General features: G+C 43.1%; 1 protein-coding gene across 1 annotated transcript in view; it reads left to right on the forward strand.

Annotated features, from left to right (window-relative positions):
- The window catches only part of Cnih4 (cornichon family AMPA receptor auxiliary protein 4), a 15,845-nt gene extending 2,496 nt beyond the window's left edge, over positions 1-13,349 (forward strand). Inside the window, exons 2-5 of the mRNA XM_031336858.1 lie at positions 402-470; positions 3,053-3,165; positions 9,128-9,268; positions 13,107-13,349. Coding sequence (XP_031192718.1) covers positions 402-470; positions 3,053-3,165; positions 9,128-9,268; positions 13,107-13,134 — 351 coding nt within the window. The 3' untranslated portion in view covers positions 13,135-13,349. The remainder of the gene's footprint in view (positions 1-401; positions 471-3,052; positions 3,166-9,127; positions 9,269-13,106) is intronic.
- Positions 13,350-17,635: the final 4,286 nt, after the last annotated feature.

Here is a 17,635-nt window from a genome sequence, read left to right on the forward strand (position 1 = left end):
ATTATAGCCTTGCAATTCAGATTCCTATGTGGCGGAGGGTGGGCTTGAACTTCTAACCCACTCATCTCCGGAGTGCTAGAACTGTGTTCTGAAACATGAATAATCAGAAAGTATAACTCCCGAGGCTTAACAGATGGCTCAGTAAGGTAAAGTGCCTGCTGTGCAAGTGTGAGGACTTAGCTCTGAGCCCCAGCCCTGGGAAGAGGGGACAGAAAGATTCTGGGGGCCTGTTAGCTAGCCAGTCTAGTCAGACAGCCAGTTTCAGTCTTAGAGGTGATGTCTCGAAACCTAAGGTGAAAAATAGGAAACCGCTAATATCGACCTCCGGTACATACATGTGCATATACATATACCTTATGAACACCAATATCATGTATATATAATTCCTTATCGATTACCAGATCATTACATTGTCTGATTTAGAATGTGATTACATTAACGCTAGATCATGTTGCTCAAAATTAAACAAGGTAAGACATTTCTCTGCTCATTTTTGGTTGATGCTGATTCTTTTCATATTAAGTTTTATTATAGATAATCAGGATTTGCATTTTTTTTTAATTTTAGCATTTTGGTATTCATTGTAATGTCCTAGATAGAACTGCTATGTTTTACAGTATTTTAGGTCATAAACTTAGACCTGATGTTAAATTTTGTTTCTCTACTGTGGAAGTTCCTGGCTGTCTTGTGTGCATGAGGCTGGTTGTTCTTGTTTTCTGTGCCACCTCGCACTAGGAAAAACTGTTCAGTCTGTCTTCTGTTGAGTGAAAGAAGACCTTTCTTGTGTGGTTTGTGGAAAGAAGTGGACTTGATTAATTTGTCTTAGGGCCATTTTATAGTTAATATAATAAGAACTTTATATTGCCATAAATCCTCCAAGTTAGGGGGTTTAAGATAGGGAAACATTTGTCCCTGCCTCATCTCATGAGATGAGCAGAGAAGCTTTCTGGATAAAAGTCTGTGTAAAACTATATTGAAGGGCCTTTGCTTGAGTTGAAAAACAGTTTCCATGTGATGTCACATCTTCAGTCTACTAGAAAAAAAACCAGAAAAGCAAGAGGTTCAAAGAGGAGTTGGTTGTTAGGCATTCCCTCACTGAAAACACCCATTTCCTCATTGCTGTACTTGGCTTGTGCTAGTTTCTCTTTGTCTTTTCAGGGTAAGTTGATGTTCCAGCCTTTGTGTTGTTATGATCCACTCTTGTAAAAATGTGTCCTGTTGTGAGCCTCAGAGCAGACAGATTTCCTCTGAACCTCCTCCTTCCCTCTCTCCCATATCGTTACTTTCCTTGTGTTAATTGTCACATTTCAGCCAGGCAGTGATTTGTATACCTTCCAAGCACTCTGGAAGCAGAGGCAGGCAGATCTCTACAGTTCAAGGCCAGCCTGGTCTACAGAGTACTTTCCAGGACAGCCAGGGCTACAGAGAAATCCTGTCTCAAAAACAAACAAATGAGCAAACAAGAAAAAAAAAAAAAACAAAAACAGAAGCGGGGGAGGTTGTCATATATTTTATTTCCGTAGTTTTCTGTTTGTGTATTACTAAGTTTTCAGACACACCTGTAAGCCCTTCAATATTATTTTCTTTTTTTTTTTTAAAGATTTATTACTTTATTTATTTTATGTGTATGAGTACACTGCAGCTGTACAGATGGCCGTAAGCTATCATGTGTGTGGCTGCTGGGAATTGAGCTCAGGACATCTGCTGGCCCTCCTAGCTCCAGTGTAATTCACTGTAGCTGTCTTCAGACACACCAGAAGAGGGCGTCAGATCTCATTACGGGTGGTTGTGAGCCACCATGTGGTTGCTGGGATCCTAACTCAGGACCTTCAGAAGAGGAGTCAGTGCTCTTACCCGCTGAGCCATCTTGCCAGCCCCCAGTATTATTTTCTACATGGTAAAATGCTGGCCATGGTCCTGAGTGCCTATGACTCCAGGATTTAGGAGGCTGAGGCAAGAGTTTTGCTCTGAGGCCAGCCTGGGCTTCCCAGCAAGACCCTTTCCACTCTTTCTCCCACAAATGAATTAGGAAACGATGAAAAGGATGTCAGTGTGTCCCCAGGACAGTCAGGTGTGGGCCACCTGGCGGGGACACAGACTCGGTTCCTCTGGGAGTAACAAGTGCTCTTAACCACTAAACTATCTCTCCAGCCCGATATTTTAAAATTTCTATTCTTATTTTGTTGTTTTGAGGCCGAGTCTCACTAGGTAGTCCTGGCTGTCCTTGAACTTCCCACGATTCCCCTGCCTTCCTAGTGCTGGGATTGCTGGCACTGCCTACACCTGGACATTTTTAAAAATTTATCTTTCTCACTTGGGAGGCAGAGGCAGGCGGATTTCTGAGTTCGAGGCCAGCCTGGTCTACAGAGTGAGTTCCAGGACAGCCAGGGCTATACAGAGAAACCCTGTCTCGAAAAACAAAACAAAACAACAGCAAAAAATTATCTTTCTGCATAGCATTTGCTTCCTCAGGATTCTGGACATGGGAAATTGTTTTCGGGGTGGGGGAGCTGTTGCTTGAAGATTGACATTCTAATTGAAAAGGTGTGTATGGTTATGTGCCATACTCATTTAGAGCAAGAGGCTTTAGCATATTGGCCTAGACGCTGGGATAGAAAGTAACTAATACTCTGCTTTTTCCTTAATTATTCTGAGCTACTTAGTGAAATAGCCTAAGCCTTTGCTTAGGGTGAAATAAAATGAAATTTAATTGCTTTAATTTTTGAGCTTTTTTTGGGGGGGGGGGTGCGTTTCGAGACAGGGTTTCTCTGTGTAACCCTGGCTGTCCTGGAACTCACTCTGTAGACCAGGCTGGCCTCGAACTCAGAAATCTGCCTGCCTCTGCCTCCCAAGTGCTGGGATTAAAGGCGTGTACCACCACTGCCTGGCAATTTTTGAGCTGTTAACTGATATATTTGCCTAGAGCAAGAAGTTATAGCCCTGTCTGGGGTTTCTGAGTCTAAAATCAAAACTCTGCATATTCATCAGTTTGGCTGAGTGTCATGTTCAGCCAGGAGAGGTTGCGATGTAATGCTCTGTTCTTGGATTGTAGTGGGTGATCCCAGAGTTGGTTGGCCACACCATTGCCACTGTGCTGATGCTTGTCTCCTTGCACTGGTTCATCTTCCTTCTCAATTTACCTGTTGCCTCGTGGAATATATACAGGTAAGTATGGTCTATTTACTGTTTTCTGACAATAGTTCTTAAAAAAACAATTTAACAGCTGGATGTGATGGTACATGTCTGTAATCCCAGCATTTGGGAGGTTGAGTTAGCAGGAGCAGGAGTTGAAGTCTAGCTTTGACCATTTAGTGAAATTGAAGTCATCCTAGGCTACATAAAACCATAGATAAAAGAAAATAATTAACAAGTTCTACCCACAAAAACATCCCAGTGATTAAATAAAGAAGAACAAAATACTTTATGAAATCAGAATGAATTATTCTTCTCTTTGGTATATTGGGCAGATAGCAGTTTGCATGGCTCAATCTTGGGATAAAGCACAAAACCCCCATGCATAAGAGTCCTCTAACGTGTAGTCGTGAAGCCTGAAGACTTGGGAAATGTTTTCATTGCCCTGAATATCATTTTCTTCTAAGAACAGTCAAAGGTTTGAGACAATATTTATTTATATCTATAGTGCTGGAAGTACATCAAACAAAATTGTACTGTAGTGCCTGCAAAGAAGGTAATTTATGTTTGGGATTTTTTTTTGTTTGTTTATTTTGAGGTCTTTGTTTTAGTGAAGATTAACACTAAAGTTTTGATTTAAAAAAATTTTAGGAAGTAGGAAGCTAGATAGTCAGTGGTTAGGAGCACTTACTATACAGTAATGAGTGTAGGAGTTTAGATTTAGCACTTAGAAGCCCAGCATTCTGCATTTGTACACGGACGGACAGACAGACAGACAGACACACACACACACACACACAAATAAATAAAATAAATAAATAGGGTATTTTGTTTGGTTGGTTTTTTTGAGACAGGGTTTCTCTGTATAGCCCTGGCTGTCCTGAAACTCACTCTGTAGACCAGGCTGGCCTCAAACTCAGAAATCCGCCCGCCTATGCCTCCTCCCAAGTGCTGGGACTAAAGGTGTGCGCCATCACTGCCTGGTAATAAATATTTGGGATTTTTTGTTTTTGTTTTTGTTTTAGTTTATGAAGTGTATTAGTCACTTTTCTCATGGCTGTGACCAAAATGCCTTATAGAAACAGTTTAAAGGAAGGAAGAATTATTTCTTAGGTTATATGTCAGAGTTTTCAGTTGATGGTTGCTTGGACCTGAGCCCTTGGCCAGGAGGCGCTTCTTCACTCCATCTCAGCTGACAGCAGAGAAAATAGAAGGGACCAGGGCGAGGCCCAGCCCCAGCACAGTCCCCAGTGACACACTTCTGTGCAGGCCCCACCTGCTGTCTCACCACTTTCCAATAGTGACTTCCTACTATGAGTGCACTGAAGAATTAATCCATTGACTGGACCATAGTTGTCATGATCTAAGTGCTTCCGGAAATTTCACAGATACACTCAGAATTTGGCTTTTCTTTATCTTCTATGTTGACAATCAAGATTAATGATCTCTAGCCGGGCAGCGATGGCGGTATGGTGGAAAGAGCCTTTTATCTCAGCACTCAGAAGACCTATACAGACTGAGCTCTGAGTTCAAGGGTAGCCTGATCTACAGAGCAAGTTCCAGGATATCCAGGGCTATACAAAGAAACCCTGCCCTTCAAAAAATCAAAACCAAAATATCATCATCATCACCCCCCTCCCCCTAAGGAAATTTATTTTAGAAATAGCCCAGGGAAATCACCCATAGTCAAGCTGTTATGTTTTGTTATTTAGTGAAGAATTGTAAAATAATATTTACTTATTTCCTTATGTGTGTATATATGTGTGCATATATATGTCATGTGTGTGGGTGCTCATGGAGGCCAGAAGAAAGTATTGGATCCCCTGGAGCTGGAAGTACAGATTGTTTTGAGCTGCCATGTGGTATTGGGAACCAAACCTGGGTTTTATGTAAGGGCAGGCAAGGAGCCAATGCTCTTAACTACTGAGCTATTTCTCCTGCCCTAGAATTATTTTTTTTATGTTAACAGATTGCCTCTCTCTCTCTTTCTCTCTCTCTCTCTCTCTCTCTCTCTCTCTCTCTCTCTCTCTCAGCTTTTATTTTGTTTATATTTAGACCTTTATAAGGGCAAAACCCACTCATTGGCTGATTGTCAAGTATGATGTTATAAAATACTGTTAGAATAAGAATGAGTCATATATGATGGCACACACTTTTAATCCCAGCACTTGGGATGCAGAGGCAGGCAGACCTTTGTGAGTTTGAGGCCAGCCTGGTCTATATCAAGAGTTCTAGGACAGCCGGAGGGACACATCTCAAACAAAGCAAAATGTAAAGGGTAGGGAGTGGTAGTGGGATGCGCTGGTAGAGGTGTTGGCTGCCGAGCTTGACAGCCTGGCTTCCATCCCTGCACTCCACATGGGAGGGCAAAACTGATTCCAGCAAGCTGATCTTTGACCTCATGCTTGCTTCTCTGACCTTCTTATGTTTTCTCATGACAGAAGCATGTGTTCTCTCTTCCATCCCCTCCTGCCTGAGGTACACAGCAAGTTCACGTCTCAAAAAGACAAACCAAGGTCTTCCTAGGACTGGTCCTGGCCAGACTGTAAGGAACCTATGTTCCGAGGATAAGGCTCAGATTAGAATGTTGGACAATCATGAGAGAGCAATAAGAAAGTTCAAAAAGGAAAACAGTAAACAACCACTCTACCCCTGATGTATGTTGTGCTATAGAAAAGAGGTAGAGTGACTGAGCAGCTTCCACAGCCACAGGGATGGTGACAGGCCCCAGAGGAGTACTGTTTACTGGCTTGCTCTCCCTGGACCACCATCTCACATCAATCATCAGTCAAGACAGTACAGCATCGGCTTGTCCTGGGCCAGTCAGGTGGGCTCATTCCTTAATTGTGGCTCCTTCCAAAATGACTCCATCTTGTATCAGTGTACCATCTAGTCTTACGGCAATTTGACCTAAACTAAAGTCATCTAAGAGGATGGAACCTCAGTTGAGAAAATACCTCCAAAGATCAGGCTGTAGACAGGCAAGCCTATAAGACCATTTCCGTAATTAGTGATTGATGGGGGAGGACCCAGCCCAATTTGGGTAAATACGTCCCTGGGCTGGTGGTCCAGGGTTCTGTAAGTAAGCAGGCTGAGCCAGCCATCCGAAGCCAGGCTCCTGCCATGCTTGAGTTCCTTCCCCAACTTCTTTTTTTTGATGAACTATGATACAGAGATGTACATCAAACAAACTCTTTCCTACCCAAGTGGCTTTTGGTTATAGTATTTGATCAAAGTAATAGTAATCCTAACTAAGATGATCAAGTCGTGTACAAACCAACCAGCACGGTGGATAAGGGAGGGAGCTGGAGTGATGACTCATTGGTTAAAAGCACTGAATGCTCTTCCAGAGGTTCTGAGTTCAATTCCCAACAACTACATGGTAGCTCACAACCATCTGTATGCAATCTGATGCCTTCTTCAGGTGTGTATGAAGACAGCAACACTGTATTCATAAAAATAAATAAGTCTTTAAAAAAAAACAATAGATAAGTGATATTCTTGAGTCTCTGACTTCTACCTTCTAAGTCCTGAGAAAACAGACATACACCTACCTGCATGCTCACTTCATGTAACGCTGGGGCCAAATGCAGTGTAGGCTGGGAAAGCACTTTACTAATGCTATCCTCAGCCCTGTCCACTTGAGCGACTTACAGATTCTAGAAAGGCGTATATAAAGATGTTAAAATGTAAGTTTTATCCCAGTGAGCTGATATCTCCGAGGCTTCCTGCCTCAGTCTGCTAACCTAAGCCTAGTCCTGGAAGCTTCCAGCCTCCTTATACTCTAACCTAGGTCTAGGATGTTTCAGTGTGTGACACTTGCTTACTGCTGAATGAGCTCACCATTTCTAGCTCTTCCCGAACTCTTGCTAGCTGGCTCAACTCCTGTTCTGGCTCAAATTCCTTTCTAAACTGACTGATTCCATCTGACTTCTTTCTTGGCTTCTCCTGAGTTGCTCTGCTTGGCCTCAAACTAACTATAGCAATCTTTTCTGATCTTCTGGCTCCTTTTCAGTCTCTGGCTTGTTCTGTCTTCACCTGTAGCTTATTCGCTCTCTGCAGCCTGTCTCTGTACAACTGTTGCAGTAGAGCTGCCTACTTCTTTCTCTCTACACTACTCTTTTTTTTTTTTTTTTTTTAAGATTTATTTATTTATTATATGGAAGTACACTGTAGCTGTATTCAGATACCCCAGAAGAGGGTGTCAGATCTCATTACGGATGGTTGTGAGCCACCATGTGGTTTCTGGAATTTGAGCTCATGACCTTTGAAAGAGCAATCAGAGCTCTTATTTATTGATTGATTGATTGATTGATTGATTGATTGATTTTTTGGTTTTTCAAGACCGGGTTTCTCTGTGTAGCCCTGGCTGTCCTGGAACTCTGTGTAGACCAGGCTGGCCTCGAACTCAGAAATCCACCTGCCTCTGCCTCCCAAGTGCGGGCTCTTAACTGCTGAATCATCTCTCCAGCCCCTATATTATTCTAAAGTAGATCCTTTTTCTTCTCTCTTCTCCATTCTCTGAGAGTTGGGTATATCCTGTCATATCTTTCTCTGATTCATCAGTTTGTCTGCCACTCAATTAGATGTCACTTCCAAACATGGGTGCTTCCTTCAACAAACTAATTTTATCTTTATTTTTTGGGATTAAAGGTGTATACTAAGAATGTGTCTGCCAGGCAGTAGTGGCACACGCCTTTAATCCCAGCATTTGGGAGGCAGAGGCAGGTGGATTTCTGAGTTTGAGGCCAGCCTGGTCTACAGAGTGAGTTCCAGGACAGCCAGGGCTACACAGAGAAACCCTGTCTAGAAAAAAAGGAAGGTGAGAGAGACAAGAATTGCATAAGAAGAAAGTTTGAAGATTACAAAGGAACTTAGATAGCATTGGTTCTGAATTGTAAGTCTTTTTGAGAGTATTTTGAGGTATTATTTGGATATTCAAGTAAAAGTACCTTCTATCTGGGTACAGATAGACCAGTAGGATTTGGGGGACAGTTTAAGACATTTGAAACTGAAAGAGGCTTTTATAATTCACAGAAATGATATGAGAAAGTGTGTGGCAAGAGTGAGGAAATCACAACGCCTGGACAGGCACGTGTGTGTGTGGGGTCATTTACAGTACCAGGTTCAGACATGCATTACACAGATGGTACAGTCATTGCTGTAACGATTGATTCTCATAGTTTTCCTTCTCAATCCATACAAACACGTTTCTGAAAGCCAGGTGTGGTGATACAAGCCTCGAGTCTCAGCACTCAGGAGGCTGGGAAAGGGTGGTCCTTGAGTCAAAGCTAGACTGGACTATAAAGTGACAGCCACAGAATGAGACCCTGTCTCAAAAAGGAAGCTATGGAAACGGGTTAGTGGACAAAGTACAAGCATGATAACTGGGGTTCGGATCCCAGCTCCCACATGAACACCAGATGGGCATGCTGACCTGAGCCTTCTGTAGTCTCTCAGTTGGAGGCAGGTTATCCCTTGGAGCAAGCCGGCTCTCTCAACTAGATGAATTAGGGAGTTCTTGGTTTGGGCAAGAAACTCTGCTTCAATATATAAGAGCAATTGAAGAAAACACTTGACTCTTCCTTTGCCCTCTACATGTACACACACACACATAGCATGCATGTATACATGTATACCACACACAAAAAGATCCTTAGATGTTTCTGAGAACTTTATAAAATTAATTTGGTTTTGGAATCTCCTTTAACTTGTATCTAATGAGAAAGCTAAAGAGAGACAGATGTGTTAAAGGTTCTCAGTATTAATTAGGTATTACTACTATATTTGTCTCAGTGGGCAGAAAATTAAATGAAAAGTCAATAGTAGCTTCTGAGGAAAACCAGATGGTAGACTTCATCATACAGCTCTATTTTGTCTGGATTTGAGGCTGCAGGACCTGCTTCACATTTGTAGGTTCACTACTGTTTTGAAACTGTTTTTCAGTATTCATGCTGAGATCTGATTTCCTTTTAATGTGTGTGCCCTTTGTCAGGTTCATTATGGTGCCAAGTGGTAACATGGGAGTATTTGATCCAACAGAAATACACAACCGGGGACAGTTAAAGTCACACATGAAAGAAGCCATGATCAAGCTTGGTTTCTACCTGCTCTGTTTCTTCATGTATCTTTATAGGTAAGTTTAGGATAGTCTTCACAGCATGCTGAATGCCATGCCTGCTTTTGGTTCACGAGGCATTACTGTACTGGAGAACTTTGTATTAACATTGTCACACTTTTGGGAATTATGTGTGTTTATTGTAGCTGTGTAATGTATATTTATATCATTAAGTTAGTGTTCTATCTAACTGTCTTAGTTAGGGTTTTACTGCTGTGAAGAGACACCATAACCAATGCAAGTCTTATAAAAGACAGCATTTAATTGGGGCTGGCTTACAAGTTGAGAAGTTCAGTCTAGTATCATCAAGGTGGGGACATGGCAGCATCCAGGCAGGTATGGTGCAGGAGGAGCTGAGAGTTCTACATCTTCATCTGAAGGGTGCTAGCAGAATACTGACTTCCAGGCAGCTAGGATGAGGGTCTTAAAGCCCACACCCACAGTGCCATGCCTACTCCAACAAGGCCACACCTTCTAATAGTGCCACACCCTGGGCCAAGCATATTCAAACCACCACACTGACCTATAGTAGAATTTTTTATACCACCTATTTCTTAGCCGTTGAGGTAATTAATATGCTTAAAACTGCCATTGCTACTCTTTACTCATAGAATCTAGCTGAGAGGTTTCACTGTTCTGTTTTAAAAAGCTAGAAGGAAAAATATGTACATGCATACATATGTATGTATGTATGTATGTATGTATGTATGTATACAGACAGACAGATGGGATGTCCTAGAGCTTGAGTTATAGTTATATACTGCCATATAAGTACTGGGAACTGAAACTTGGTCCTCCCCAAGAGCAAGAAGTGCTCTCAAGCACTGAGCTATGTCTCCACCCCAAGATACTGGTTTGTAGAACATTATTTTAGCCAGGCATAGTGGTACACATCTTTAATCTCAGCATTTGAGAGGCTGAGGCAGGAGAATCACAAATTCAGTACCATCCAGGACTACTTGGTAAGTTCGATGGTTCCCAAGTTACAGCAAGATCCTATCTCAAAAACAAGAAAACAAAATAGAGAGAGTAGCACTTTAGAGCCAGGGCTGTGTGTGGTCCTCACAGCTGCAGCAGTAGGCAGCCTCTAGGGCTGGGTGTCGGCAGCCTCTGGAGCTGTTTAGTCTGGGCTGTTGCACCCTTTGTGGGTGTACCCGCCCCTTTTCTATCCTCCTTTTCCTTTGTCAGCCTCTTGTTTTTGGCTACATCATTGTTACCTTACCCCCTGAATGCCATCCATAGTTGAAATGGTTGGGATGGATGCTTTTGTTTAAAAATGATTTTATTACCAGATTATCAGCTTTTATTTCAGGGATTTTCTGCTTCTCTCATACCTGCTACAGTGCCTTTCACTTAGCAGGCATTCAGGGAATCCTTACATGGAAGTAGTTTTGAGGAAAATGCTCCCATTGTTTAGAGAATGGTGGAGCATGCCTTTGACTTGATGCCCAAGTTGCTCCCCCAGTAGGATCTGGGCTCTGCTACCTACGGGGAGATTTGGGATGCGCTTCTTAGCCTCTCTGTACCTTGGGTTTTCATCTGAACATGGGCTCTTACTAAAACTTACCTCATGGGATTCAACTAAGTGCTCTGAAGTGCTTGAGTTTATCATCTGTAGTAAACTCAAAATCTGCAAACTGTCAGCGACAGCCTTTAGTGCGCTGTCCACTGTATGCTTAATGTGCCCGACTGTTACACTCGTGGAAGCTGCGTACACTGAGGCTTTGTCCATGCACTGCGGTAACTTTAATCTGTTAGTCAGGGTTGATCTTGATCAGATGAACAAGGGCAAGGTTGATCCCTGCACAGCAGATATATATACTTCTCTTTTTTGTTTGTTTATTTTCATTGTTTTTCAAGACAGGGTTTCTGTGTGTAGTCCTGGCTATCCTGGAACCCACTCTCAGACTGGCCTTGAACTCAGAGATCCACCTGCCTCCACCTCCCAGGTCCTGGGATTAAAGATGTGTGCCATCATGCCTGGCTATATCATTTTTATTTATTTTTATTTTTTATGTGCATTGGTGTTTTACCTGTGCGTGTGTCTGTGCAAGGGTTTGAACCCCTGGAACTGCAGTCACAGAGAGTTGTGAGCTACCATGTGGGTGCTGGGAATTGAACCCTAGTCCTCTGAAAGAGCAGCAGATGCTCTTAACCACTGAGCCATCTCTCTACAGGCCATTTTTTTTTCTTTTGTTTTTTTGAGACAGGGTTTCTCTGTGTGGCTCTGGCTGTCTTGGAACTCACTCTGTAGACCAGGCTGGCCTCGAACTCAGAAATCCGCCTGCCTTTGCCTCCTAAGCGCTGAGATTAAAGGCGTGCGCCACCACCGCCCAGCTTTTTTTTTTTTTTTTTTAATTTTTTTTTATGTATGTGAGTGCACTGTAGTTGTCTTTAGACACACCAGAAGAAGGCATCAGATCCTATTACAGATGGTTATGAGCCACCGTGAGGTTGCTGGGATTTGAACTCAGGACCTCTAGAAGAACAGTCAGTGCTCTTACCCACTGAGCCATCTCACCAGCCCAAAAGGCTGTGCCTTTTTTTTTTTTTTTTTGATTTTTCGAGACAGGGTTTCTGTGTGTAGCCTTGGCTATCCTGGAACTCACTCTGTAGACCAGGCTGGCCTCGAACTCAGAAATACGCCTGCCTCTGCCTCCCAAGTGCTGGGATTAAAGGCGTGCGCCACCACTGCCTGGCCTCTCCAGCCCCCTTTATTTCATTTTTTAACTGAGGTGAGTTTTCTTGAGTATTTCCTGTCCTGGTGTCACCTCAAGTAACAAGAAGGAGCAGTATGGATCCCAAAGTGTTCATCTTGGCAGTTGCAGTCTGTGGTAGTGCAGAGAGTGAAGGAGGAGATGCCTGGGTCTTGCTGTTCTCACAGCTCACAGACCAAGGCCAGCTTGTACACCAGACCACATAGCAGCATGGTGGGCTGTGGAAGGAGACCTCACAACTGCACTGAGCTAAGGTCAGCTACCTGCAGAAAGTGCTTCAGAGGCCAGCCATGAGTAGGCATTACTGGGTTTAATAGCACAAGGCAGATGTCTGGCTGGGGAATTAGTGTGGCTTGTTTTGTTGTTGTTTGTTTTGGCCTGGGCATGGTTTTCATTTATTTATTTTATTTATTACTACTACTACTACTACTACTATTTATACAGAGTCCCTCTGTGTAGACCAGGATGGCCTTAAACTCACAGAGGTCTACACGCCTCTCCCTTCTGAGTGCTGAGAGAGGGGCATGTGCCTGGCCATATTTTATTTTATTTTATTTTGTTTTGTTTGAGACGGCTTCTCTGTGTAGTCCTGGCTGTCCCGGAACTCACTCTGTAGACCAGACTGGCCTCGAACTCAGAAATCCACCTGCCTCTGCCTCCCAAGTGCTGGGATTAAAGGCGTGCGCCACCACTGCCCGGCCATATTTTATTTTTAAAGAACTTATTCTTAGTTGTGTGTGTGTGTGCTCATGCATGTAGATATATGCATGTGCGTGCAGCTGCCCTTGGAGGCCAGCGGCATTGATCCCTCTGGAGTTACAAGTAGCTTTATGAGCCACCTGGACATGGTCTTCTGGAAGAACAGTAAGTGTTCTTAACTGCTGAGCCATCTCTCCAACCCCTATTTGTTTTTTAATGACAGAACCAAATTGGTTTTAGACTTTCCTCTCCCCTCTCCCCTCCATCTGTTTACTCTTTTAGTGAAGACATAGAGGCCTGCATCTGAGCACTCGTCCTATTAGGTAGTAAGTGACTGCAGTGGGTGTGTCTTGATGAACCTGCGCATGCAGGTCTGAGTGTATTGGATTCCAGGGGAGCCCTAAGGAAACATTAGTAATTCCAGTTTCTTCTTTCCACAGTATGATTCTAGCTTTGATAAATGACTGAAGCTGGTGAAACCGGGTTGAAGCCAACCTACACTACACACTGCACAACTGAGGAGCCAGAGACTACTAAAACCACCCTTAGAACCATGTGACCAGAGCAGTATATATTTTGGTCTTTGAACAAAAAAACTATTTTTGCTGTATTTTTACCACATAAAGTATTTTAAAAAAATAAATTGAGTTTTTGTAGATTTCTGATTTCTCAACCCCAACACATGAAGGTGTTTTGTCTCCTCTGTGGCTGTTTGGTAGAAGTAGGAATGTGTGCCAGCTTTGCATGCCAAAGAGAGAAAGGACCCACCTAAAAGAGCCATTAATACAGTGGTTCTCAACCTGTGGATCACTACCCCTTTAGGGGTCAAATGACTTTCACAAGGGTCACCTAAGACCATTGAAAACACAGATATTTGCATTGTGATTCATAACAGTAGCAAAATTACAGTTATGAAATAACAATGAAAATGGTTTTGTGATTGGGGGTTGATGCCGTGAGGAACTGTATTAAAGGGTCACAGCATTAGGAAAGTTTAGTAGCACTGCCTTAGGAGATAGAGCTGGACTGTCCAAAAAGCCAGAGCAGAAAGCAACACAGCTAATCTGGACACATGAAGAAAGTCATGTTAATGTGGCTTAAGGGCTTGGGGGCTTTTCAGCTAAGTCTTTCAATAGCGATGACATTTTAAAATATATTTATTTGCAGTATTTGAAACCTTATAAGCCATGTGCCCAGGTATAATGTAATTCCTGATTACAGAAAGGAAAACTAAATTTTAAAATGAAGATTTTATGAAGAGCTTTCATTTTAAAGCTTATACCTCTGTAATCCTCTAATCACCTCAGCTCTTGCCAGACCTTATTTTTGCATTGTAACTGTATTTGATTTTTTTTTTTTAACAAAATCCATTTGTATTTGATTTCTTTAACAGTTTATTTTAATGGATTTGGAGAAGTGGTTTGGTAGGAGTCATTTAGAATCAGGAAACTAGTCAGTCATTGTTAAAAAAAAAAAAACAAAAAATGAGAACAGCCAGTGAGCTCTCCTTGTGTTTTACACTGAGAGCTTTGTGGACTGGGAGCCAAGCACAAGCCGCTGTGTGCACGTGGTAGTGCCTAGCTACTCTGGAAGCTGCTGCTCTGGAGGAGAGCGAGCGGTTAACCTGCTCTGTGCTTAGCATCCCTGGAAGTGTGTGAATCTGGCCACCCGGCCTCTTGCCTAGTTATACTTTAGCATGGGTGTCCTAAGCACTGACACGTAAGGAAACATCACTGTATACCGTGGCATCATGGTCCTCGGTGGCAAAACGAAGTCTTCCGCCAAAGATTAAATGTTTGAATGTTGCATGTCTTACTGAGTGAGGAGCTGGTAGAAGTAATAGCCAGGGCACTGGATTCCCTGTTAGAATGGGAGCTGTGCTCTGACCACACGGGGAAAAAAGGGTTGGGACATCATGCAAAGGAAACCTGGTTTCCTGGGCCTCTGTGAAAGCAGGGAAATCCTCCTTATAATAATCTTGTGTTTCTGCCTAGAAAAGGGCTAAGCAGGAATTAACTTTATATTTTCTCATACTGTTTCCCTCTGGGGCACCTTCTGCTAACAGCTCTGCCCTACCTTCCAGTGCCCTCGGTGTTATTCAAGCTTTTCTTTTCTTTTTGGTTTTCTTTTTTCTTTTTGAAATGTTATTATATATATTTATATATATGAGTACACTGCTGCTGTCCTTAGACACACCAGAAGAGGGCATCAGATCCCATTACAGATGGTTGTGAGCCACCATGTGTTTGCTGGGACTTGAACTCAGGACCTTTGGAAGAGCAGTCAGTGCTCTTAACCACTGAGCCATCTCTCCAGGCCCCTATTCAAGCTTTTCAAACAGACCTGCTGGTGTCTTCATAGGACTGAGAGACACAGTGGAAGACCTTTGTCTAAAATGTTTGAGCTTAAACTGAAAGCCATGTAGCCGAGCTCCTTTGGGCTGCCAGTTTTCTTGTCTGGCCTAAGCTGCAGAGGAGGAGTGAAAGAGAAAGCTGCCTTGTCTGTAAAGACCCAACTTAACTCTGAAACAGAACGGTCACCCTCCATGCCTCCTACTGCTTGTGTGTATCAAAGCCAGGAAAGGGAAGAGTCATTTTCCTGATGTTTTTGGAGAGAGGAAGGATGCTTTTATACATGCTGAAAAAGAAGATGCGAGCGAGCGCTGGCCCTAAGTGGCTGTGGTTCAGAGGAGCTCTGAGATCCTGTGTTCCAGCTTTTTCATCTCAAGGGTAGAGAGCAGAGGCCTAGAGGTTGTTGGCGGTCTCAAAAGTCTGACCGTCGGGAGTTTAGCTCAGTGTCCTCTTATCCCCTCTCCCTCCCTGCCCTCTCTGTAAAGGTTCTAATGTTGAGGGCCTAGCCAGTGCGTCCTGCCATCGAGTGTGTCCTGCCATGCACTGCAGCCAGCCACACTGGGACAGGTTCCCTTTCCTTTTCACTAAAGCAGGTGCTGTGTGTCTATAGCTGAGGAAGTGAGACCAAAGATACAGCCCCTCTAGTCCTATGTAGCAGGTCCCTTTTCATGCCCGCTGCCCAAGAAGACAATGTAGCAAGAGCCCAGAGGCTTCCTTCTGACCTGGTCTGACTTTAAACCTCTGTAATGTTTCCTGTGGGAAGTACTTACACTTTCCATGTGCCATCTCTTGTATGCAAACTAGATTGTGCGCTCCTAGAGGGCAGAGTCCACTCTGATCACATTGGTGTTGTCTTTTCCTTCTGGTGCCTAATCCAGTGCCTTGCACACAGACACAATAAACGGCTGTTGAATAACAAGTTAATCTGATTATTCTATATCGCTTGAGTCTGACTAATGTCCTTTAGATCAGAAAAACAGTTATGGAACAACATAATCGAAGCCCACCATGTCATTTCTTTTTCTTCAAGGTAGTTAACTTTGGGAGTATTGTTTTTTTTCTTCTTCTTCCTTAAATGGTTTGTTTGTATTTTATTGTGTTAGTGTTTGGCTGCATGTAGTCTGTGTGAGGGTGTCAGATCCATGCAACTGGAGTCGGAAGCTCTGGGTGCTGGGAATTGAACCAAGGTTCTGTGGAAGGAAGAACAGCTGGTGCTCTTAACCTCTGAACCATTTCACCAGACCAATAATAGCACAGTGAACACTAGAAGTATTGTAAAACCATCTGGGCATATAAAAGAAACTTATTAATTGGGTTTATTTCTGACTGCTGAAATTGATTTTGCTTACAAGTAAATTTTATTAGAAGTTATGAATTATCATGTGCTAGGTGTAATTGTCTCTCTGATATTTAAAAAAAAAAACTTGTTTTAATAATGCGGAAATAGAATAAGCTGGAGAGTGGCTCAGTGTTAGGGCAACTTTCTGGCACGGGCAAGACAATAGGTCCCCTCCCCAGGTCCACAGAAGGGGACAATTGGAAATGTTTTGTCCTCTAGGTTCAGCAACCTGAGGTTTTGTCATTTTTAAATTATGTGTATGTGTGTTCTGCCCGCTTGCCATGTCTATGCACAAGTGTGCAGTGCCTGTGGAAGCCAGAAGAGGGCATCAGATCCCTTGGAGATGGAGTTACAGTTGATGGTTAGCTACTGTGTGAGTACTAAGAATCTAACCCACCTCCTCCACAACAGCCTGTACTCTCGCCTGTTCGTTTTTTAAAGACAGGCTCTCTTGTGTCTCAAACTGGTCTGGTGTTCAGTATAAACCAAGCTAAATCTCAAGTTTTGTCCTTTAAACCAAACACGCTATTTTGCCATGCACTAGAATAGATTGAAATGTAGAGCTGGTTAGCAAAGCTGTTCAAAAAAAAAAAAAAAAAGGCTGTACTTGAGGATTTTCAGTGAAGCCGCTTCAATTTAGAGGATTTAGGCCACTTTTCTCAAATATTTTAAAAGGCAGAAGGCTAGCCAGGGTCATTCAAAGCCTCAACTGCAATTATCACAGTAAGCAACAGCACTAACTGCACTCAAGTTACCCTTACAAAGGTCTTTTCAGGTAAGAAAGATAGCATTTCAGTTGCTCCGGTGAGGCTGGGTGCAGAAGAGGGCGTGTGATCCGTCGACACCCTGAAGCTGGGACAGTGACTGGCCTTTCCTCTTTGTCAGTCTGCTTTGCTACATCTGCTCAACTGCAGCCCTGGGTCTCTTCTGTGCCAGTTTCCACCAAACATGACAACCTAGTCAAGTATGGCTGGTGTAAAAGCCAGGGGACACCATAATCTCTAGTGTCTGCAGGCTGAGGCAGCACTGCTCCAAGCCTTCCTGTGCTACACTGCCAGGCATGTCTCAAAACCCCAAACTGAAACCATAGACAGAGAAAAACCTCAAGTATGCCAAAGTTGGCATGTCCTAACTTCTATGTCCCAAGAACCTCTGTATGTCTCAAATTGGAAGGCCATGGTTAAGGTTTCGTTTTTTTTTTTACAGTGCTAAGGAATGAACCCAGAGACTTATATATGCTAAGCACGTCCTCTGCCAGTGAGCTCTACACCCAACCCTA

Source organism: Mastomys coucha, unplaced genomic scaffold (genome assembly GCF_008632895.1).
Source record: "Mastomys coucha isolate ucsf_1 unplaced genomic scaffold, UCSF_Mcou_1 pScaffold1, whole genome shotgun sequence".
Taxonomy (NCBI): domain Eukaryota; kingdom Metazoa; phylum Chordata; class Mammalia; order Rodentia; family Muridae; genus Mastomys; species Mastomys coucha.